This window comes from Ranitomeya variabilis, chromosome 2 (genome assembly GCF_051348905.1).
Source record: "Ranitomeya variabilis isolate aRanVar5 chromosome 2, aRanVar5.hap1, whole genome shotgun sequence".
In the NCBI taxonomy this organism is placed as follows: Eukaryota; Metazoa; Chordata; class Amphibia; order Anura; family Dendrobatidae; genus Ranitomeya; species Ranitomeya variabilis.
In genome coordinates this window covers 614,943,661-614,969,097 of record NC_135233.1, presented here as the reverse complement: position 1 = coordinate 614,969,097, position 25,437 = coordinate 614,943,661, and the positions used below count along the sequence as shown (strand labels likewise).

At 49.9% G+C, this 25,437-nt stretch overlaps 1 protein-coding gene across 4 annotated transcripts; it reads left to right on the top strand.

Annotated features, from left to right (window-relative positions):
• Positions 1 to 339: 339 nt before the first annotated feature.
• On the top strand, positions 340 to 25,437 carry SIAH1 (siah E3 ubiquitin protein ligase 1). Of its 4 annotated transcripts, none has more exons than XM_077288759.1 (2): positions 340 to 660; positions 23,011 to 25,436. In XM_077288759.1, the coding sequence occupies exon 2, from the start codon at positions 23,013 to 23,015 to the stop codon at positions 23,859 to 23,861; it is 849 nt and encodes a 282-aa protein (XP_077144874.1). In that variant the 5' UTR covers positions 340 to 660; positions 23,011 to 23,012; the 3' UTR covers positions 23,862 to 25,436. The 4 variants fall into 4 exon arrangements, with proteins under 4 accessions (XP_077144874.1, XP_077144873.1, XP_077144871.1 ...); XM_077288758.1 differs by lacking the exon at positions 340 to 660 and adding an exon at positions 8,385 to 8,578 and having other exon boundaries at positions 23,011 to 25,435; XM_077288756.1 differs by lacking the exon at positions 340 to 660 and adding an exon at positions 20,651 to 20,940 and having other exon boundaries at positions 23,011 to 25,437.

Genomic DNA, 25,437 nt, shown 5'->3' with positions numbered 1-25,437 from the left:
ACCTCCATTTTTCTCACTGTCTAGAAATTGTATTAGTAACAGACCTCACAGAGGATCTCCTCTACGAATATGCCTCTCCTGAAATGCTATAATAAGCCATAGAATTATATATAGCTCGGTCGTCTTTATGCCGGAGCCATCGCAGTCAGTTACTATTATGTCAGCCCCGCAGTCCTCTCGGTTTTAAGGGAACTTCCCATATGTACAAGTCAGAGCCTGTTCTAGGAGCTGCCAGGTTTCGCCTGACAACTGACAGTTCAGTAAGCAGGACATGTGGAAACTTTTATGCCGAGATGAATTATAACCATTATAGAGGGAATTTCTGCTTTACATCAGAGGGATCGTAGTTACTGCTTGTCGGCGAGAGAGAAAAATACATTTTAGCCCAATTTATCGCTATTAAGAGATGAAATGATTGAGCTTGTACAAGTAATCACAGGAGATTAACCGCGAAGCATTACAGAGAGCGCTACTTCACCATTGTATCATGCTTCTGGGTTACTTTACAATAAGCTATATGGATGTAACAACAAATAACATCATGTAAAATACCGATGGTGTTGGAAAGAGAAAATCAAGCACAAATAATTAATGATGGATGAAAACAAGCAGATGACTTCAAAGGGACGAAAAACCATCACGAACGATGATCAGAACCGGGTGAGTGTGAAAAAACTTTATCTACAATATTTTATAGTTTGTTGTTATTTTGTTACTATTTCTATATTTTACCTTAATTTTTTCTCACATTTAATTAACATTTTGACCTATAGATTTCTGGGCATCAGACATGTACCTGATGATAGCGATCACGGCTCTTCCATTCTGATACAAAGCTACTAGAGATGAGTAAAATTACTTGCAGGACCTTGGTCCTGTAGTAGTTCGTGGACTGCTGGATCAGACCCTGAAACTTCTTTATACCTGTTTGTACGGGCATCGTGCCTCAACAATGATGTTGCACCAGGACTACAAATCTGAAGGTTCCTGCCAGAAGGTAGGAGGCTTGCAGGGCTCTGGTCCAATGGACAGGGTCCCACCGACATGGTCGCTGGACCAAAGATTGTAAAATCATTTTGCTGCCACATCGGTGAGATGCAAACGACCACACATTCATACCGAGACACGTTCATGAAACCTGATGATCATGCACATATCTTGTTGGGTCGTAACGACATCGGCACTGTTGTGATAGTGGGCGGCACAAGGACAACCCTTTTAAGGAAACAGAATGCAGGATATAGAGGTACCATACTGCCAAATGGTGCTGGTATGAACCAACTTATGGAAGCTGGCAAAGACTGATATCAGCAATCCCATTAGCTGGAATGGAGGAGATGGCTTCAGACAGGAAAAGGGATTGGGCATTGTGGGCGTCCCATGAATTTAAAGGGGTTCTCTCAACTCCTTTTCTTCAGTAGCAAACTGATCTCAGCCTAATAATTTACAGTGGGCAGTGTGCTCCTGAAAATTAATGCCGCTGGTCCAAACTGTGTGCTTTTCCAGGATTCTCGGATCCAGTGATCCGGCAAGCTCCAGAGCGCCACAAGGAGTAAAGTCTGGCGTCTGCTTGTGCTGCACGCTCCTTACACTCTGAGACCTCCCTTGGGAAGAGAGGATTTTTAATAAGAGGCAATTTGCTTGTTTTTTTACAAGCACTTTGAAATTTTAACCACATAAGAACTTGAAACAATCCCTTTAACCTGGATACCAGGCTAATACATGAAGAAATCCTAATAGTAAAACCCTATTCATGACTTTAGAAAAAAGGACAGACGACAGATGGTGAAGAGGTTTGTTTTGTCTCGTCTGCGTCGTGGCTGTTCACACTCAGATATGGATGAACCCGACAGGGGGATGAGTAATGAGAATTTCACTTCGACTCATTGAGATTTATGTGTGAGAAGCTGATCACCCTGGGACATGTATATCTCTATATCTGTGCTATATGGTCTCAGGTGTGAAACCTCTTTCACAATTCCTCAGCTGGTGCGGACGGTATAGTTAATCACTGCGCCGATACTGACGTGTGGGAATGACTTGTACAAATCAAGGGTTTCCAAGCGGCTAAACATAACTAAGAAAATGCAGCTATAAGACATGGCTGGCTCCCAAGAACATTCTCCCCAAAGTCTGTCACCTTAGAGTGGATTTCCATCCTCTGTAAACCCTTACGGATCGGTCTTATTTGTCCCTTTAGGATAAAGCAATTTTTTTGTCTGATATCCTAGAGCAGTGATGGAGAACCTTTTAGGGACCGAGTGCCCAAACTGCAACCCAAAACCCACTTATTTATCGCAAAGTGCCAACACGGCAATTTTACCTAAATACTGAGGCTTTTGGGTACGTGCATATGTTGCGGATTCTCGCAATTTTGTGCAGATGGTGCGGAAAATTCAGTGCGGAAACGCTGCGGAATAAAAGAAGTAGCATGTCACTTCTTTTTTGCGGAACTGCAGCGTTTTTGTACCCATTCCATTATAGAAATCCGCAGGGGTAAATAAACGCTGAAAATCCGCAGCAAAACCGCACCAAAAACGTTGCGGATCCACACAAAAAATGCGAAAATCCGCAGCTGCGTTTTCTGCCAAGACATGCAGAATCTGCACTAGAAATTCCAAAGCCTAATCCGCAACATGTGCACAAAGCCTTAGTTTAGAAAAAAACGGTTTATACAGAGAGACGGCGGTGGCAGCAGAACAGGCAGAGGCAACAGAGAGCAGGCGTGGGCAGCAGAACAGGCAGAGGCAACAGAGAGCAGGCGTGGGCAGCAGAGAGCAGCCACAGACAGGGGTACCAGACTGCAGATATAAAGGAATATGCTTCCTATCCAGGTATATGCCCCTCATCCTGGTATACATGTCCCCATACTACAGTAATATATGCCCCTCATCCTGGTATACATGCCTCTCATCCTTGTATATTCCTCTGATCTTGATATATGCCCTGTATCCTGGTATACATGCACCCATCCTAGTATATGCTTCCCTAATTCATGTATATGCCCCCATCCTAGTATATGCTCCTACATCTTTGTATATGCTCCTCAATCCTTGCACATGCTCCCTATCCTATATGCTCCTCCATCCTTGTATTTGCTCCCTATCCTAGTATATGCTCCCCTATCCTTGTATATGCTCCCACATCCTTGTACAGTGCCTACAAGTAGTATTCAACCCCCTGCAGTTTTAGCAGGTTTACACATTTGGAATTAACTTGGCATTGTGACATTTGGACTGTAGATCAGCCTGGAAGTGTGAAATGCACTGCAGCAAAAAAGAATGTTATTTCTTTATTTTTTTTTTTAAATTGTGAAAAGTTTTTTCAGAGGGTCATTTATTATTCAACCCCTCAGAATTCTGTTTGGTTCCCCTAAAGTATTAAGAAGTAGTTCAGGCACAAAGAACAATGAGCTTCACATGTTTGGATTAATTATCTCTTTTTCCAGCCTTTTCTGACTATTTAAGACCCTCCCCAAACTTGTGACCAGCACTCAAACATGGTCAACATGGGAAAGACAAAGGAGCATTCCAAGGCCATCAGAGACAAGATCGTGGAGGGTCACAAGGCTGGCAAGGGGTACAAAACCCTTTCCAAGGAGTTGGGCCTACCTGTCTCCACTGTTGGGAGCATCATCCGGAAGTGGAAGGCTTATGGAACTACTGTTAGCCTTCCACGGCCTGCACAGCCTTTGAAAGTTTCCTCCCGTGCCGAGGCCAGGCTTGTCCGAAGAGTCAAGGCTAACCCAAGGACAACAAGGAAGGAGCTCCGGGAAGATCTCATGGCAGTGGGGACATTGGTTTCAGTCAATACCATAAGTGACGTACTCCACCGCAATGGTCTCCGTTCCAGACGAGCCCGTAAGGTACCTTTACTTTCAAAGCGTCATGTCAAGGCTCGTCTACAGTTTGCTCATGATCACTTGGAGGACTCTGAGACTGACTGGTTCAAGGTTCTCTGGTCTGATGAGACCAAGATCGAGATCTTTGGTGCCAACCACACACGTGACGTTTGGAGACTGGATGGCACTGCATACGACCCCAAGAATACCATCCCTACAGTCAAGCATGGTGGTGGCAGCATCATGCTGTGGGGCTGTTTCTCAGCCAAGGGGCCTGGCCATCTGGTCCGCATCCATGGGAAGATGGATAGCACGGCCTACCTGGAGATTTTGGCCAAGAACCTCCGCTCCTCCATCAAGGATCTTAAGATGGGTCGTCATTTCATCTTCCAACAAGACAACGACCCAAAGCACACAGCCAAGAAAACCAAGGCCTGGTTCAAGAGGCAAAAAATCAAGGTGTTGCAGTGGCCTAGTCAGTCTCCTGACCTTAACCCAATTGAAAACTTGTGGAAGGAGCTCAAGATTAAAGTCCACATGAGACACCCAAAGAACCTAGATAACTTGGAGAAGATCTGCATGGAGGAGTGGGCCAAGATAACTCCAGAGACCTGTGCCGGCCTGATCAGGTCTTATAAAAGACGATTATTAGCTGTAATTGCAAACAAAGGTTATTCCACAAAATATTAAACCTAGGGGTTGAATAATAATTGACCCACACTTTTATGTTTAAAATTTATAAAAATTTAACTGAGCAACAAAACTTTTTGGTTTGTAAGATTTATGCATCTGTTAATAAATCCTGCTCTTGTTTGAAGGCTCTAACTTATTTGCATCTTATTAAACCTGCTAAATCTGCAGGGGGTTGAATACTACTTTTAGGCACTGTATATGCTCCCTATTGTATATACTCCCTCATCCTTGTATATGCTCCTCCATCCTTGTATGTGCTCCCCCAATCCATGCATATGCTTCCCCATCTTTGTATATGCTAACCCTATCCAATTATATGCTCCCCCAATCCATTTATATGCTCCCCCAATCCATGTTTATGCTACTCCAATCCATGTACCGTATATCCCCCATCCTTGTATATGCCCTCCATCCTGGTATATATGCTCTCCCATCTTTGTATATGCACTTCATCCTAGTATATGTCCCCCATCTTGCCCGTGCCGCTGTTCAACGCATAGATAAAAAAAACCCACAATAAATACTGCTACTCACCTTCCTTCTCCCCCGGGGCGCATCATCTTCTGAAGCTGGCAGCCGACTTCAGCTTTCAAGCAACAGGGGCGCATGACATTTCTGTCATGCGTCCAGTCACATGTACCCCGAAGTCAGCTGTTGGCCAGCAGTGTGTATTGCGGCCCACGGATCTGGCATGTTTGTGCGCTGCAATACACGTCAGCTGGATTTGTGTCCAAGAACGTACATCTAGTTGAAGTAGGGGCTGGAGTTGCTTGGCTCCTCACCCGCCAGTCCCGGTCCACTGATGTGAAACGGCGATGGCGCACGTGCCCGCAGGGAGGGCTCTGCATGACCACTCCAGCATGCGTGCCATAGATTCGCCACCACTGTCCTAGAGCCATAACATTTCAATTTTTCTATCAATGTGATAGCGTGACGGTTTGGTTTATTGGCATCACTATAAGGTACATTACATTAAGTACATAACATTAACTGATTTATAATTTTTTTTGAGCTTATGGAGACAAAAATGGCAGACTAAATTTAAAGGGGTGTTCCCAATTCCACCAGGTAGGCCATAAATGTCAGGTAAACATTAGACCAATGTTGGCTCCAATCTTTGTTATTGGCGGGCTTGGATGACGGTCCAACATGTAGGAGTGCCTACTGACTCTCAGATGATGTCCAGGGAAGATAAGGATCCAGCGCGTCTGATTTCAGGCTGACGTTAAAAGAGATAAGTCGTCTCCGCACCATCAGAGAACACATGAAGGAGTCGTGAGAGATGGCTGCCGGGCTGAGTGTCCGAACCAGACCTCTATGGTGTTTGTGGCCCCTTTGGCTACATGCACACATCCGTATGAATCCCAGACTGGCCTCGGGTCTCCTGCCCTGGACATTACAGCCTCATAGACCTATATTTGGGTCCAGAGACCTGCAGCCGGTCTGTGCATCACACTGATGTGTGAATCGGCCTTTGTTGTGGATTCTCTCTGGAGAAAGGGCCCCGACTTATAACATCAACATTGGTCAGCTGGTCGTGCTCTGTCCATTCACATCTATGGAATTCCTAAGGATCGTCACATCTTTCAGACATTTATGGCATATCAAATTAACATCCGAGAAGAGACAACTCCTTTAATTCTACACCTTTTTCCCTCAAATCCTTGGTTATACATCGATATTGTGTCTTTGTAAGCTCCGTTGTATACTTCATTGTTCTCATAGGCTCACATGACATGCATTTGGGCTTCATTCTGCCATTGAGAGCATTGATGGATGGAGTCCTCAACCTGACTGACCGAGGGAGCCCCCAACCTGACAGATGGAGCCCCCAAACTGACTGACAGAGGGAGCCCCCAATCTAACAGATGGAGCCCCCAAACTGACTGACCGAGGGAGCCCCCAATCTGACAGAGGTAGCCCCCAACCTGACAGAGGAAGCCTCCAACCTGACAGAGGAAGCCCCCAACCTGAGTGACAGAGCCAGTGCCCAACCTGACTGACAGAGGCAGTCCCCAACATGACTGACAGAGGGAGCCTCCAACCTGACTGACAGAGGCAGTCCCCAACATGACTGACAGAGGGAGCTCCCAACCTGTCTGACAGAGGGAGCATCCACCATGACTAACAGATGGAGTCTCCAACCCAACTGACAGAGCCTCCAACCTGACAGAGGGAGCCCCCAACCTGAGTGACAGAGGCAGTCCCCAACCTGATTGACAGAGGGAGCCTCCAACCTGACTGACAGAGGGAGCCTCCAACCTGAATGACAGAGGGAGCCTCCAACCTGAATGACAGAGGGAGCCTCCAACCTGAATGACAGAGGGAGCTCCCAACCTGTCTGACAGAGGGAGTCCCCAACCTGAATGACAGAGGGAGCCCCCAACCTGAATAACAGAGGGAGCCCCCAACCTGAATGACAGAGGGAGCCCCCAACCTGAGTGACAGAGGGATTCCCCAACCTCATTGACAGAGGGAGCCTCCAACCTGACTGACAGAGGGAGTGCCCAACCTGACTGAGGCAGCCTCCAACCTGAGTGACAGAGGGAGCCCCCAACCTGAGTGACAGAGGGAGCCCCCAACCTGAGTGAGAGGGAGCCCCCAACCTGAGTGACAGAGGGAGCCCCCAACCTGAGTGAGAGGGAGCCCCCAACCTGAGTGACAGAGGGAGCCTCCAACCTGAGTGACAGAAGGAGCCCCCAACCTGAGTGACAGAGGGAGCCCCCAACCTGAGTGACAGAGGGAGCCCCCAACCTGAGTGACAGAGGGAGCCTCCAACCTGAGTGACAGAGGGAGCCCCCAACCTGAGCGACAGAGGGGGCCCCCAACCTGAGCGACAGAGGGAGCCTCCAACCTGAGTGACAGAGGGAGCCCCCAACCTGAGCGACAGAGGGAGCCCCCAACCTGAGCGACAGAGGGAGCCCCCAACCTGAGCGACAGAGGGAGCCCCCAACCTGAGCGACAGAGGGAGCCTCCAACCTGAGCGACAGAGGGAGCCCCCAACCTGAGCGACAGAGGGAGCCCCCAACCTGAGTGACAGAGGGAGCCCCCAACCTGAGCGACAGAGGGAGCCCCCAACCTGAGTGACAGAGGGAGCCTCCAACCTGAGTGACAGAGGGAGCCCCCAACCTGAGCGACAGAGGGAGCCTGCCCAACCTTAGTGACAGAGGGAGCCCCCAACCTGAGCGACAGAGGGAGCCTCCAATCTTTGGTCTACCCCTTCAGACACAGCTAATTTCCATTTTAGCGTTTCCTTTTTCTCCTGGATTTCTGGACTTTTCTTTTTTTCTGCCATTTACCTCATGGGTTTCATTTCTTCTTACGTGTTTCCTTAGGTCCCATAATGCTGCCCCCCTGTGCTGGGATATCCGCCATCTTGTTGCGGCCCCATCCGCAGTGTCACCCTTCAGACGCTGCGGTTATACGCAGAGTGCGGCTTCTACGCAGCCGCCACCATAGAGGACTGACAAGAGACCTACAGCAATGGGGATCCGGCACTAGAAAATATGGGGAAAAAACAAATGTACTACTAAAGGCTCAAATATAGCAAAATGTACAAAATACAAATATTACAAAAATACTCTCAGGATGGCTTCTGTTACCAAAGCTTCATATTTCATGACCGACTTGTGCACATTTGGTAAAAACTCCACTTTTTCCCCTCAAACCTCCGCAATCAGCTCAGAACAGACAACGACTGGGGGTAGAGAAAACAAAAGAGCGGGAAAACGAGCGCGTACACGGGGCAGCCGCCGGGTGGGCGTGTTCACACGACGGGGGGCGGAGCTGCTGCCAGTCCACGCCCCGGCCTTGTATAAGCGGCTTACGTGCGCGCTCCCGCTGACGGACAGCAGTGACGTCGCCTCCGCCGTGGACGCTCCCGCTCCCCTCCGCAGTGTCTTTCTCTGAGGGCGGGCGGAGGCGCGCGCTTTGGACACGGTAACTGCTGCTCGTCGTAGAAGAGGAACGAACCGGGGCCGGCGGAGGTGGAGGAGAGGAGAGCGGGCCTTCACCTCACAGCAGCACGGCTGGGGCAGAACAGAGGTGAGAGCCGCCATTGTGTGAGGAGGACGGGGCCGAGCCCCGGTGTACCGGCAGCACCATTGTCTCCGCGGCCTGCCATCCTGACTCCCCCATTGTTTTCCGATCTCCGCCATCATTTCCTCACGTCCTTCCCATTCACCGGGTATTTTTTACGCTTTCTCTCGTGTTACCATAGCAACAGCGGCCCACTCCCAGTTCCCATTGATAAAAAAAAAAAAATAACGAGCGCTTGATGTTTATTATTTTTACTCACAGAAAATAATAATCCAGTGATGGAGGCCGGTCACGGAGAGAGGAGCCCGTCTCCTCCAGAACTGTGCTGGAGCCAAATGGGTCGGCGAGCGTCTGTCGTGGGTGGGGAAGGGGCAGCGAGCGTCCGTCTCACGAGTGGGGGCGCGGACAAGGCGACGAGCGTCCGTCTCACGGGCGGGGGCGCGGACGACAAGGCGACGAGCGTCCGTCTCACGGGCGGGGGCGCGGACGACAAGGCGACGAGCGTCCGTCTCACGGGCGGGGGCGCGGACGACAAGGCGACGAGCGTCCGTCTCACGGGCGGGGGCGCGGACGACAAGGCGACGAGCGTCCGTCTCACGGGCGGGGACGCGGACGACAAGGCGACGAGCGTCCGTCTCACGGGCGCGGACAAGGCGACGAGCGTCCGTCTCACGGGCGCGGACAAGGCGACGATCGTCCGTCTCACAGGCGGGGGCGCGGACGACAAGGCGACGAGCGTCCGTCTCACGGGCGGGGGCGCGGACGACAAGGCGACGAGCGTCTGTCTCACGGGCGGGGGCGCGGACGACAAGGCGACGAGCGTCCGTCTCACGGGCGCGGACGACAAGGCGACGAGCGTCCGTCTCACGGGCGCGGACGACAAGGCGACGAGCGTCCGTCTCACGGGCGCGGACGACAAGGCGACGAGCGTCCGTCTCACGGGCGTGGACGACAAGGCGACGAGCGTCCGTCTCACGGGCGCGGACGACAAGGCGACGAGCGTCCGTCTCACGGGCGCGGACGACAAGGCGACGAGCGTCCGTCTCACGGGCGCGGACGACAAGGCGACGAGCGTCCGTCTCACGGGCGCGGGCGACGAGCGTCCGTCTCACGGGCGCGGGCGACGAGCGTCCGTCTCACGGGCGCGGGCGATGAGCGTCCGTCTCACGGGCGCGGGCGACGAGCGTCCGTCTCACGGGCGCGGGCGACGAGCGTCCGTCTCACGGGCGCGGGCGACGAGCGTCCGTCTCACGGGCGCGGGCGACGAGCGTCCGTCTCACGGGCGCGGGCGACGAGCGTCCGTCTCACGGGCGCGGGCGACGAGCGTCCGTCTCACGGGCGCGGGCGACGAGCGTCCGTCTCACGGGCGCGGGCGACGAGCGTCCGTCTCACGGGCGCGGGCGACGAGCGTCCGTCTCACGGGCGCGGGCGACGAGCGTCCGTCTCACGGGCGCGGGCGACGAGCGTCCGTCTCACGGGCGCGGGCGACGAGCGTCCGTCTCACGGGCGCGGGCGACGAGCGTCCGTCTCACGGGCGCGGACGACGAGCGTCCGTCTCACGGGCGCGGACGACGAGCGTCCGTCTCACGGGCGCGGACGACAAGGCGACGAGCGTCCGTCTCATGGGGGGGCGGGCGGGCTTGGCGACGAGCGTCCGTCACGGGTGGGAGGGCGTGGACGGGGCGACGAGCGTCCGTCACGGGTGGGAGGGCGTGGACGGGGCGACGAGCGTCCGTCACGGGTGGGAGGGCGTGGACGGGGCGACGAGCGTCCGTCACGGGTGGGGGGGTGTGGATGGGGTGATGAGCGTCTGTGGGAGGCACGGACGGGGCGACTAGCATCCGTCACGGTTGGGGGGCATGGACGGGGCGACAAGTGTCCGTCGCGGGTGGTTAGGGGTGGACGAGACTCATGATGGTTGGTTCCCCCCTCAGTGAAGGAAAAAGTGAAAACCCACACGGAAGCAGGAGGCGATGATGGCCTAAGACAGGGATGTGTGTGCTTCAAGTCTTCAAAGGGATCCAGCAAAATGGCGCCTGTTGGACTCATGCAGATCACGCCTTTCTAGTTGTGTGGTTTTACCGCCAGTGGAAGATAACATGTGGCCACCAAGCCCACTGATTGGCTGGAGATGTCATGTGCCACTTTGTAAACAAAAACTTTGTAGACCACCAGAATGTGAGCGCTGGGGTTAGAGAGATTTTTTTTTTTTTTTCTGAAAAATAAAAGCGTCGGTTCTATTAGAATAATGACTCTTTTGCACAAGTTGATCGTTTAACGTACAAGTCAAGCGATCGATTGTCGCTTTTATTTGGATTCATTATCAGCCACACATCGTTGGTGTAAACAGGAGAGGTACGGTATGGGGTACATAGTAGCGGATTACAGCCCCATTATTGCTCCTAGACCATTAGAAACACGAACGACTTGGTGGTCTATGCGAATGCTTGATACGTTCAACTTGTGGCTGCTGGAGAACCGAAATCCTAAATCTTCCGTTCTGGTGATCTGTGGCGGTGCCAGCGGATACGTTTGCAGAGTGGATTACCGCTTTGGCCATGGTTTGTCTATAATCCGTGTGGTACTATACCTATTGTGTAATGCCTCATGGACCAGTGTGCGGGGTCCTCCTATTCTGCTGACACCTGGTGGATAATCCATGTGAATATTGTGCCCAGATATCTCATCTGTGTGTGTACACAGCCATAGCGGCTCTATAGTTTTTGTATTTTTTTTTTGCTCTTATTCTTAGCTCTGACCCGGAGTGTGATCGTCTGTTGTCCTGGCCCATAGACTTATGACAGTATAAGATTCATGTTGGTTACTTATTTTTGCGGCACCTGGCTTCCATTGTACATGGAGCAGTTTGTTGCAGTGTCGGTATGCAGATAATAATGCACTTGTCACCTCCGGATGTTGTGAATTGGTTATAAGGGGGCTCTGGTTTTATTTATACATGTCATGTCTGATACTTGCACCTCATATACCTGATCTCTAGGGTCTTGTCTGCTGCCAGTGTTGGTGGCCTGTTTACTAGTGATGCATGTTTGGGCCGGCACCTCCTATATTGTGGTGAGACTGTTTTGCACGTCCTTCCTATGATGATATTTACTTCCTGTATGTATAGTGTTAGAGCCGCTATGTGTCTGCAGTGCAGATTAATCCTAATTTGCAGAGTTGATATGGATTTGCATAAATATATTTATCTGCTGGCAATCCACACATTCTTTGCCTTTCGAGGATCCCCGTCTGATCTCCATTCCTGTTTGGAGACACCGAAGGGGATGTGCAGTGTGCGATAGCGGGCCGGGTGCTGATCTCTTGGGATGTGATCTTGTGTGCGGGCTTTGTTGTCGTGGTGGTTTTTTGCATGCCAGCATGGGAGGCCTAGCTTTATTCTTGCAAGGACAAGGTAATTGCACGGCACTCCGTATATGATGAGGTGCACGAATAGGGTACCACTCCCAATATTAAGACAAGAAATTCGGCACTCTCAACTCTCAAATGTTATGCAAAAAAAAATATGAAAAATTTTATTATTGATCCACTGTTGACAATGGCAGTTGGCAATTCTTGCAAGGGTCTTGCAATATGGGGGCGGGGGTCGTCCATGACACATCTATTGTTCCCAGCATGCGGCTCCTGGGTATAACCTCTGCAGGCGAAGGACAGGCCTGGTTATTATGTCTTCATGCTTGGTTGTTCTAGTGTTTGCATTGAATGACTTGCTAAATTGCAATGGTGATACTGAGCAGCGAGATCTGATTTCTTCTTTTCTGCTGCTCACCACAATTTTTTTTTTCTCTTTTGCTTGTTTATTAATGCTGAGGCAAAGTTTAGGAGTATATGTATTCAGTCTCTGGTGGAGATGACCAAGGTACTGAAGGAAGCTCGGAGAAAAGTCTTTTTGGAGGTGCGGATAGGAGGATGATGCATGAGGCCCAATGGTCATGCATAAATATGATGGCACAGGTACCCAGAAAGCAGAGGAAATTCTGTTTCTCAGCCGTCATGTGATGTCCGTGGGAAGGGGCCCCTGCTCCTATCTGTTAGCAGTGCTGATAAACAGTGGAAAAAGCTGGCGCTGGGCACTGTTCCTGGAAACAGGTTCAGCTATGGAGTGACAAATCCGCCCATGTTGGCTAGGACTGTAGATATTGCAGTGTCCCAAACTAGGAGAAAAAAAAACATCTGGGACCCAAATAAATAATTTTTAGTTTCTAAATTTTGATCCCAGATTAATGTTAGAAGTAAAAATGGTTTCAGAGCGGAGTATCTCCTTTATTCTGCCTATTTTCTGCTCCTTAGACCATTTTGCATTTTTGCCACATGTCGGGGCTTTACCTGAAGCCCTAAAAAATGGGATTCAAGGCAGATCTGTCAAGTGGGCCATTGGCTTTTTGAAGTGGGCACAAAAGCGCAGTCAAGGTCACTTTTGTTGCCTCTTCCCCCAAAAAATATAAATTTTTGGGAATATGATGCTTAGAATAGTGTTTGGTTTTTTTTCATGCACTTAAAGGTGTTCTCTGTCTTGTTTCTTTATTTTTTAATACCTTTTTTAGAATAAACTATGGGATGGATGCTCCCCTAGTCGCAGCACCGTGGATGCAGTGAATGACGCTCTGGAGGTTAGTGCGACTGGGAAGAGATGTTTGCTCCATTCATAAGTCACAGGACTACCGAAACCTGCGATCGGTCAGGTGACAAGTGTGTTGTCGCAGAAAACTCAGCTTGTACTGTTCCAGTCACCTTTCAGGAACGAATCCCTGGCTTCAGCGGTCCTGTGACTTCTAGATGGTGCAAACATCGCTTCCTTAGTTGGCGCAGTCCTCTGAAGCAGCAATGCACTGGATTCTCATGGCTGCTGATCAGTAAGTACGCCTCCATCTTCTTGAAACCCTATAAAAACAAACCCAAAACTTGGGATCATAGTATGTCGCTACATCATGCTGCCTTCGGATGCGGTAGGGAAAACTTGCTGACAAATTCCCTTTAAGTGTAACCGTTCCCTTACAGTCGGACATATTGTGGTTCTTGTGTATGCTCAATCATGGTACATGCATCAGAATCTGCGTTATGCTACCAGGTTGGGAATTAGTTGAAGGTTATTTTCCAGCCCAGAAGTGCCGTGTGCTCACAGTAAGCCATGGACTTGAAATGCAGGTGTATATTGTGAAGTTGCTGGACCTAAAAATATGGCAGTCTCCTGGCCAACGAGGATTGTTGATGCCACCTTGGCAATAGTGTGGGCATCTTCACTGTGCGGTGGCTCAGAGTTGCGATCGAATCGCTCATTTCTTCTTGTCCTTTGCAGATTCTGGATTGCGTTGTGGATGGTTCTGGTCGCCATCAGGAGCCCTGTGTAGAGTTTGCTGTGTGTGTGGAAATGCAATCCCTCAGCTTGGCTCCTGTGGCTGATGCTGGGGACGTTGTTCTAGGATTGTGCATGTCGCAGTCCCTGACATCCGTCACATATAGCTTATTACACATCGGTAACGCCTTTAGTGCTCAATTACAGAGCTGCGTTTAAACTCTTCAGAATGTCTTTTATGTGCTGGAAACACCTACACAGGTTCCTTATGACTGCTCCGAAACGAGGATATGATGACAAAATGATTTACCGTTTTCATCTTTCTGTCCAATGGGGTTTAATCTTATCTGGAAAAATCCTAAATCCCGTGAATTCTACATAATCGCTCCCATCCGTGGTGCCTGCGTTCAGAGGACTGACAGTGCATTGCACCACATGATACCGCAGCCAGCGAGCATTCCTGGGAAGCATCCGCCATACTGTATGTATGTACCTCGAATCTCCAGCTAGCAATGGGCACAGTAGTGGTCTGTAAACTATCGCTCTCCAGCCTCCTGGCATGCCCTGACTGTCTACAGCAGCTGGTGCATGCTGGGAGTGGTAGTTTGGCAACAGCCGGAGGGGCCCAGCTTGGAGACAAGTCCCGTGTATTACAGTTCAGTTTCTGCTGCTAATGTGTGTAAGCCGACAGTGAGCCATAATGACTTCACCCGATGTGATCTTAGATCATCTCTACTATTGAAACCCAATCTGGCTTATTGTGCAGGTGACAGCGGCGTGCAGCTGTATAGCTGTCACTGGATAGATGATTGGTTTTGTGGCTGTACTCGGTCTGGATGGTAACAGAATTGCATGTTAGATGTGACACAATCATGGTGTAAACCCAGGCTTCAATATGATGGCGTCCGAGGTAACTGTAGGCAAAGCACCTGCTGTACCTTGTGCTCTGGTTGTCCTCTTCTTTCTCTTGCATCATCAGTTCTCCAGGGATGTGCTGAATTATAATGTCTGGTGATGTCATAGTGCACAGCAGATTAGTTGTCATCTGTTTCCTACGTTTCTGGTGATCAGGCCATGTGCAGACCTGGGTATGGGCCACTGTTTGGCCCATAGGCTCAGTGGCCAGTCATGAAGAGCCATTGCAAAAAAAAAACAAAGTCCATACTGCGTGGATAGAAATGTATATATGTGTATTTGTGGAGGCCTCCTGCAAGCCAGAACAAGGCCATAAGAACAAATTTCTGGCTTCCGTCTATTGAACGGGGTCCTATGGGAAAAGCTCCCAGCATGCACTTAAGGCTAAATGCACGATCCTTGGGTGCCCTTGGATTAAGAACTTTCACAGCCAGTCAGTAGCTATTTGTCCAACCTCAGCCCAGAGTTATCATGCACAGGTACAACTTGAGTCCGACCTCTCGCCCCCTATGGGAGTGATGGCTGTCAAAATATATTGCACGTCTGTGATGGACTGAACAGAACATGCCCTGAGCTTTCTAAGGTGTTTTTTAGGACCTGTTTTTGTTGGCCAGGTCTAGTTATTCCATGTTGCTCTATTCTGGATGTGTTTTCCGATTATTTGCATATGATTTTGAATTTCACACAAGTCTTCTCTCCATCAAGCCGACATATTCATAGTTGAAACTGTCAAATTTGCTGCAGACTGGAAAATCTAGATATCTTTTGCATGACAATGGGGTCCTGTGAAACGCAATTTTCATGCAGATCAGAAGCAAATGCAATGTACGAAGCAGCACCTGATTCCCTGAGAGCGCAGTCAGTGGTCCATCCACTGCACTATCCGTGAGAACTGCAGAGCCCCCTGAACGCTGGGTTGTGGGGGGCTATGAGTTGGGGTTGTAAACTTCTCATATGAAATTAGTCCTACACCAGCGGTAAAGGGCAGTCAGCCGCCAGCGAGCCCAATATCCAATTACTGTGAGTAGCGCTCCGTTACCTGCCGCTCTATAGGCCATTGTTTGTATTCTGTCTTCTGGATCCAGTGATACTTATTAAATCCTTAATGCTGCATACCTCTGAAACCCAAATGTCTGCGCTCCCAGCTGAAATCCGACAGCAGAGGGGGAAAATTACATCCTTGTTTCTGATGCCTTCAGATCAGGTGGATTTTAGTTTTGGAGCAGCGCTCTCATTGCCATCACTTCCAAAATGTAATTTTCGGCTTTGGATCCTCGTTTTTATGAAGGATCTGTCCTGACTGAGTTTTCTAGTGAAAACCCTGTGGGGAAGTGCTTCTTTTTCTGGGAGTTTTTGGAGGGTTTTTTTTTGTTTTTGTTTTTTGCAGCCATTTGTTTGGACCCAGTTTCTTGTTCATAGCAGATTCAATAATGAGCCGCTTCAAAGTAGTGAGTGATGTGCAACCTCTGCTTTCCCAACAGGCGTTATTCAATACCTGATGTTGGAAAAAAAACCAGACACTTGCAGTTGGTGCAGGAATTGTGCCTGTAATTTAGAAAAGAAAAACATGGCTCCTATACTCCCATGTGGCCCTGACCACAAAGTGCACAGACGTGGTATATACCGTAAATGGTTGTGTCTTTGCTGCCATTTGTGTCCATTCCCAAAATGTCTTCAAAGCCAGACAGGATACAACAAGCTAGGAGGACCGATCAGTGACTAATTTCTATAAGAACTTTGCACATTTCTCCTGAAATACTCTGTGCTTCCATGAGTATCCCATTGTGGTAGGGGACACAGCATTTTGTGCAGGTCACAAGTTCATGTTTTATAGATCATATGTGTTTTGTTTTTTGGTTTGTGCATATATTTGTGGTTCTTCAGAAACTTTGTTGGCTTGCTTTGTAGCATCATTTATTTTTGTTAGCCATTAAAAGGTATCATGACTACAAGATTATCTTGTTTTTCACACGGAGAGCATTATTTATAGACCAGCAACACATTATTATCATATGCACTGGTGGTAATGCTGGGCATAGACTTTCCTGGGCGAGCCCGCAGGGTTTCTGATGTAAACTGTGGAATGTAGACTGGCTGCAATGAGATAATAAATATATATTATAAGCGGAGCGCGTGCATAGCACTATATAGGACTGTGCTGCCAGGTGATGGCTATGAGCGGAGAGCATGCATAGCACTATATGGGACTGTGCTGCCAGGTGATGGCTATGAGCGGAGAGCGTGCATAGCACTATATAGGACTGTGCTGCCGGGTGATGGGTATAAGCGGAGAGCGTGCATAGCATTATATAGGACTGTGCTGCCAGGTGATGGCTATGAGCGGAGAGTGTGCATGGCACTATATAGGACTGTGCTGCCGGGTGATGGCTATAAGTGGAGAGCGTGCATAGCACTATATAGGACTGTGCTGCCAGGTGATGGCTATGAGCGGAGAGCGTGCATAGCACTATATAGGACTGTGCTGCACTATATAGGACTGTGCTGCCAGGTGACTTCTTTCTGTGTATGGCTGCGTTCACATTTGCGTTGTTGGGCGCAGCGTCATCGACACAACGCATGTCAAACGCATACACAACGCAGCATTTTTTGACGCATGCGTTGTCCTATACAATTAAAGATCCAAAACGCCCCCCAAAAATACATTTAGTCAAAAGGCGCATGCGTCAAAAAACGCGCCTCAACGCAGGCAACTGCGCCCTATGCGTTTTTCATAGACACTAATGTGTTTTTTTGGCGCATTTACGACGCAGGTGCGTTGCATGTGTTTTTCTTCGGAAATGTGACGCATCAAAACTGCAACCTGTAGCGTCGTCCGCACCCTGTCTGGTGCGCCAAACAACGCATGACAACGCATACCGGCGCATGTCCATGCGCCCCCCATAGATAGGGGCGCATGACGCATGCGTCGACGACGCTGAGCCCAACAACGCAAATGTGAACGTAGCCTATGTGAATCCTCCAGACGTCCTTGTGCTCTTAGTTCGGTCCCTCTTGGCTGGAAAATGTCACTGAGCCCAGATCGGGTGTCCTGCAGGTAGTTCAGCCAGCGGTCTGTGCTGGCAAGATGCAACGTTGGTTTCTATAAGAGTGCACATCTATGTACTGGGTGAAGGAGTTGTACTTGTGGCAGGTCTGCGGGGTGCTAAAGAATGGAGGACTACAGGTTACGCAGTCCACAAGCAGTGAGGCAGCCTTCAGACATTATTTAGTGACCATGTCATCGACTGCAGAAGGACAAACCCCATTTGAGTGCTCGGTGAGTAGATGGTGCCCGTGCACCACCATGGGGAGGGGGGCTCTTTATACTTCAGGGGCTGTGTACATAACACATGTGAAGGCTGTGGTGGTCCTGAAGTGGTGGTCCTGGAGATCTCTGCTGAGAACTGGAATCTGAACTGCAGTGGTATACAGAATATTATCATTGTAGATGTATAGCAATGAAATCCAAGTTAGGCTACTTTCACACTAGCGTCGGCCCGACGTACCGACGCATACTGTGCAAGCGCCGCACAACGGGGGCAGCGGATGCTGTTTTTCCACGCATCCGCTGCCCCATTGTGAGGTGCGGGGAGGTGGGGGCGGAGTTCCGGCCGCGCATGCGCGGTCGGAAATGGCGGACCGTCGGCACAAAAAAAAGCTACATGTAACGTTTTTTGCTGCCGGCGGTCCGCCACAACACGGCGCAACCATCGCACGACGGTTGCGACGTGTGTGTATACGTCGCAATGCGTCGCCAATGTAAATCTATGGGGAAAAAACGCGTCCTGCAGACAACTTTGCAGAATGCGTTTTTTCTCCAAAACGACGCATTGCGACGTATGCAAAAAAAACGCTAGTGTGAAAGTAGCCTTACAGGGAAGGAAGACCCCACTCTCTCGCTATGAAATATGCATGGCGGCCGGGGCATCATGTGTACATAATCATGAGGTCTGAGCAGCAAAACCTTTCCTGTTGCAGAAGTAAATTTGGTTTTGAAGGGGATCTCATCAGATTGGGGGGATTTATGATGCTTCTCTCCTTGGATCCATGAGGACTGACATGGTGACGTGTTCACTTTTGCACCATGCCATCCTTATTGCGTTGTGAATGTATATATGTGTGTGTATATATATATTTTCAAAAAAAGGAAAGCAGCACAAAAAAGCTTGCCGCTTTCCTTTTCTTGAATTTATCATTGGTGACCATTGGATTGCTGGTTGGGAGAGCTTTGCATGTTTTGTAAGGTAGTATTTGATGCTGCTTATATATATATATATATATATCTTATAAGCCATGTAATCCAGCCGTAGGCTGTTGTCTCTATGACCGCAGGGAACACAACAGGGCCGTGTCCTGGCTGGCCGATGCATCGTGGGCCCAGTGTGTTCTGCTCGTGCTGTTGGGGGACTGGCCTGGACTTTATGGACAGAGAGATGTTCTGCAGATCGGGTACCCACGTATAAAGGGTCTTCTCTGATGTTCAGGCAATAGCTTGTATGTTTGTTTGACCACTGCATAAGATTATACCATAATAATCCCTAAATCATCAGATTCTCAGGCTGGTCCCATTATCTGTCCATTTCCACCCCTGGATTTTAAATAAAACTGCTTTGTTTTGGATGCTTCCTGTTGGCTTTGATAAAACTTCATTGCTAGGAGCTGGTTCAGGACACAGAATAGTTGTGTACTGGGGTCGGGCGCCCTAGGCCCCATGTATGCGGGTAACGGCCGATGCCTCCTGGGGGTCGGCTGCCCTAGGCCCCATATATGCGGGTAGCGGCCGATGCCTCCTGGGGGTCAGCTGCCCTAGGCCCCATATATGCGGGTAGCGGCCGATGCCTCCGGGGGGTCGGCTGCCCTAGGCCCCGTATATGCTGGGAACGGCCGATGCTTCCGGGGGGTTGGCTGCCGTCTCCTTTAGGCTATGTTCACATTTGCGTTGTTGGGCGCAGCGTCGACACAACGCATGTCAAACGCATACACAACGCAGCGTTTTTTGACGCATGGGTTGTCCTATACAATTGAAGATCCAAAACGCCCCCCAAAAAATACATTTAGTCAAAAGGCGCATGCGTCAAAAAACGCGGCTCAACGCCGGCAACTGCGCCCTATGCGTTTTTCATAGACACTAATGTGTTTTTTTGGCGCATTTACGACGCAGGTGCGTTGCATGCGTTTTTCTTCGGAAATGTGACGCATCAAAACTGCAACCTGTAGCGTCGTCTGCGCCCTGTCTGGTGCGCCAAAAAAACGCATGCTTCATACAACGCATACCGGCGCATGTCCATGCGCCCCCCATGTTAAAGATAGGGGCGCATGACGCATGCGTCGGTATGCGTCGACGACGCTACGCCCAACAACGCAGATGTGAACGTAGCCTAGTTGTCAGCGCTCCAGAAGATTCTTGTTTTACCCCATAGAAGTGAATGGGTGGAATTTATTTTTTATTTTTTTTTATTCATTTATTTTGTTATTCATATTTCATTATGTCAAACAAATAGAACAAAGGGGAATCCTATATAACTGCTGAAAACAGAGATCTGCTGACTGTACGGGAATGTGGAGCAGATGGGGGCTCCTAAAAGCCCCCCAGGAGCTGCATCCAACGTGTACTCCCCCCAATACAAGAGTAGGAGTGGTCGGCCGTGTCCAGAGGCCTCTCCCGATTGTCGGGCGACCTGGTTGCTGGAGGCCTGCAGGAGCGGTGTGTCTGCAGGAAGGGGCGCTTTGGTGCTCTCGCATTAACCCTCCCCGCGCCGGCCTCCCGCCTGTGACCAGTGAGCTGATTGCAGGAGCCTGGGAGGGGCGTGTGGGAGTGGGCAGGAGACGGCGCATGCGCCCCGGGTGTGGTCGGCTCGCGCTGGGAGCAGAGCTGCAGTGAGTCCTCGGTGTGCGGCGCTCGGCGGCCGCTTCTCCTGGGATGTGACCGGAGCGCGGGCAGCACGGGGCTGACTTGGGCGGTGGCGGCGCCTCACCCGCTGCTCCCTGCCTGTGACCTCCACTCCTGCGGCTTCACCAGGGGAGGGGGCTCCGCTATGAACTGTCCAACCCATGACTGGCAAAGCGACCCACGGCGTGCTCTACTCGTGGAAAGGGGTGCTGTTCACGTGCCTGTCCGGGGGTGACCCGAGGAAGCGTAAAGGTAACGCACCGCGGACGGGGCCGACCTGTGCGGCAATGATGGGACGGAATGTCGCGGTGCAGCAGGAAGTGATGTGCGGCCTGGTCTGCGTTCCCCTTATAGCGGGGGTCCCTTGCCTCACTGCTCCCCCTTATAGCAGGGGTCCCTGGCCACTGTGCGCCCCCCTTATAGCAGGGGTCCCTGGCCTGGTCTGCGCTTCCCCTTGTAGCGAGGGGTCCCTGGCCGGGTCTGTGCTTCACCTTGTAGCAGGGGTCCCTGGCCTTGTTGTTGCAGGGGTGAGGCGGTCACATCTGGGTACTGCTCGGCTGAGCCTCTGCCCCACTGCTCGGCTGAGCCTCTGCCCCACTGCTCGGCTGAGCCTCTGCCCCACTGCTCGGCTGACATCGGCTCTCTTGCTTGTGGACCTGGTTAGTAACCTTTGCCGGTTCTGATCTAGTCCAGTGCCGGGAGCTGTGACCTCTAGGATATTATGATTGTGATGGATCGTGGACTCTGTGTATTGCAGGTGTCCTGTCTCTGCTGATATGTTTCATCTCGGTGTTCCATCATGTTTAGTTTCTGGCCTTTCGGACGGCCCCCAATGTACATGTGGCTCCGTACTAGTGTGAACGCCATAAAAATATCTGACCGATTTTAGTTGCAGCGCTGCGGTCAGGTGGATCTGAGACTTCAGCTCCAGCATGCACTCGGGCTCCGTGCGGTCCCGAGGCTGCAGCTTCCCGACTGCAGAGGAACCGAGTCTCCTTCTGTCATTGCACGGATTACACGGGGCGACGGTAGGAGTGCAGCTATTTGCTTGTTGTGGACAGTGGCGTGCTGTTGTCCAGACCGGGGGTGCGGGGAGCTGCTAGGAATTCTGGTGACCTGATCTGCCTTCTAATTTTCTGCAGATGCTGTGGGTTGTGGTTACTTTGCCCCCTGATGCACAGGCCGTCCGGCATCGGACACCTTGCACAGGCTGCGCTACGACATGACGTGTTCCTTGAATTAATGCCAGAAAGATGCAGAGTATACATTGGAAGCATGTATGCTGGACCCGGGGAAAAAGTGAGACTGTCGGGGCACGGGCGCAGCTTTCCGCACTCTCCTGAATAAGGACTTTAATAACAGAGTGATGTAATGTGCTGCAAGCCTGTCCCGAGAGCAGGACTGAGGCCGCAGGTGCTGCCGGCTGTTTACATACAGCATTGCCATGAGGAAAACGTATGGAAACATCCCGGACTGCAGAACAACGCGGAGAAATGCCGGAATCTGCCCATAGTAGGTTAACGCCAGCCCTGTGGGGGGAGTGAGGTTTATGGTGTGGCCTCCACGTCACGGCGCCGGTGTGTGCAGGTCGGGTATTTTTAGACCAGTTAGTCAACTTTGCTCTTAATAGTTGTTGCTGTGGACTAGGTAGTCATTAGTGGAGTGACCCAGCTGTAGTCAGACGTGTACCTGCGCTCCGTACAGGCATGTCTCATGTGACTGAGCGTAACGAGCATCTGCAAGGTCAGGTCGAAAAACAAGGAACACAGCCATGGTGTATATAGCAGTGTCAGGGGATGTGAGGGGCGCCTTCCTGAGGTGGCATGGATGTAAGACTGCCAGGAAAGTGCTGGATGAAGCGCAGAGGTCACCGCTCATTAGGCTGGGAACAAGCTAGTGTTTGTGTAATGCCGATTTGCTGAATCCTTATTTTCCCCAGGTGCAGACTATGTATATAAATGCTGACTGCCCTTTATCTTTCCTGCATTGTGATACTACAACCCCCATCCTCCATAGCACTAGAGCCTCCGCTGCTCCTGTGTGCAGTGGTACTACAACCCCCAGCCTCCATAGCACTAGAGCCTCCGCTGCTCCTGTGTGCAGTGTGATACTACAGTCCCCAGCCTCCATAGCACTAGAGCCTCCGCTGCTCCTGCAGGCATAGTTCTGCCATGACTTGTAGTTATTCCGGCCATAACTAAGTGCCCTCGCCTGCAGTCCCTTGTGCCAGGACCCCCATCCTTCTGTCAGCCTGAGCTTCCTTCTTGTTGCTGTTTGTTTCTCCGCTTGCTCTGTAAGTGACTGCTTCTGTTCTCTTTCCAGAAATGAGCCGTCAGACTGCTGCAGCCATCCCAACCGGAACGTCAAAGTGTCCACCTTCCCAGCGGGTGCCAGCCTTGACTGGAACAACGGCTTCAAACAATGACTTGGCGAGCCTGTTCGAATGCCCCGTGTGCTTTGACTATGTCTTACCACCGATCCTCCAATGTCAGAGCGGGCATCTCGTGTGCAGCAACTGTCGCCCCAAACTCACATGTTGCCCGACCTGCAGAGGGCCCTTGGGATCCATCCGCAACCTGGCAATGGAAAAAGTCGCCAACTCTGTCCTATTTCCCTGCAAATACGCCTCTTCGGGTTGCGAGGTAACGTTGCCGCACACGGAGAAAGCCGACCACGAAGAGCTGTGCGAATTCCGACCGTACTCGTGTCCCTGCCCCGGAGCCTCCTGCAAGTGGCAAGGGTCCTTGGATGCCGTGATGCCACATCTTATGCATCAGCATAAATCCATAACAACGTTACAAGGAGAGGATATTGTGTTTCTCGCCACAGACATTAACCTTCCCGGGGCTGTGGACTGGGTTATGATGCAGTCCTGTTTTGGGTTTCACTTTATGCTGGTCTTGGAGAAACAGGAAAAATACGACGGTCACCAACAATTCTTTGCTATCGTGCAGCTAATAGGTACACGGAAGCAAGCCGAGAACTTCGCTTACCGCCTGGAGCTAAACGGTCACCGGCGACGATTGACTTGGGAGGCGACGCCACGCTCTATTCACGAGGGCATTGCCACCGCCATCATGAACAGCGACTGCCTAGTGTTTGATACAAGCATTGCACAACTCTTCGCGGAAAATGGCAATTTAGGAATAAATGTAACAATCTCTATGTGTTAAAAAAACAAAACAAAACCCAAAATATGACAACCACAAACTTCTTCCAGGGCCAGTGTTTAAAGTCCTTGCTTTATATTTCACTTTCTACAATTGCAATTGACTTTCACTGCCCAAGACCGTTGCAGACTAAAATAATTTAAAAAAAAAAAAAAAAAAAATGTAAAAATAAAAAAATTTGGCACGGCCAGCGAACAGTGAGCTACACAAACAGGAAGCAGATGCATGTAAAAAAAAAAAACACTAATATTTAAAATCAACCACTGAGGGAAAAAACCCTTATACCCTGTACTCGGGCATCATTTTTTTTTTAATTTCTTTTTTTTATTATTATTTAAAGTTAAAAAAAAAAATGCAAAAAAAGAAAATAACCCCAAATTTGTTTGTAGTTTGTACAGTAAAATACTGTCCCTCTCACCTACCCCATTTTCTTTTTCCCCCCTTTTAATATATTTTTGACTGACAAGCCATTGTGCGCGGCTTCCTCTCCCGGTCGCTGCGTTCCTCATTCGTAAGTCACTATATAGAATTGCTGCTGTTTGTGTATATTTTCTGTGTATTGCTAATTTTTATTAACTTCTAGTTTTTCTTGAATAAATTTGACTTTTTTTTTGTTTGTTTTTCTGTAAGTATATAAATATATATATTTTTTTTATACACATAAGTTTGCTATGCGTTTTTTTCAATTTCCCCAACCATACTTTTTTTTTTTTTAACCTCCCCCCAATTTGGAATGAGGAATGTTAATATTTTCAGTGATATTTGACCCAATGAAATGATTTTGTTTTTCAATATTTTTTTTTTTTTTTTACTTGGACGTTGTGGTACATACAATGGTTGGATGGGTCGGGCACGTACGACTAGAGCCTTATCTAAATGCTGGTTGCACGACATGGCCTTCTACACATTGAAGAGACGGGTTGTCCAGAATTGGTTAAGCATGGCTCTTTTCTGAAGAACAGCGCCTCTCCTGTCTACAGGTTGTCTATTTTCAGTGGTGCCGAGTTGCACTACCAGACAACTGGAGATGCTTGCATCAATTTGGCGGACCCGTGAATCCTAGCGAACTGCCTCCTACATGCCGGCAGCCCCGGTGTGACGCATGACATCAGGTGGTTCTCAGGGGTCCACTCCGGTGGTCTCTGGCAAATCTATGTGCTCACCTCCAGACACAACCCATGGACAGTTTTGGCACTGCTTTTGGAGCAGCAATCTTTTTTTTTTTTTCTGACCTTTGGACAAAGGTTTGAACTAAATTCTGCCTGCTGGGAAACAGTTTTGATGGTAAATCCATTGTGGTGCTGTAGTGATCACGGCAGCATCTGGTGTGGAGGCGGCAGTCATGGAAAATAATGAAATTAAATAATGGCCGACTGTGACTTTAGGATAAGGCTCTGCCCGTGCGCGCTGAGTGTTTCCGACGCAGGAGGCGTTTTGTTTTGTAGTGCAAAACGCCATTATCTTCTCAAATTCTAATTGAAAGCGGATATTGTTTAATGAGTAGTCTCAAAATGAGATGTTCTCCATCTTTTTATAATTGTCATTAAAAATAATACTTGGCAAACTACCCTCTCGGATG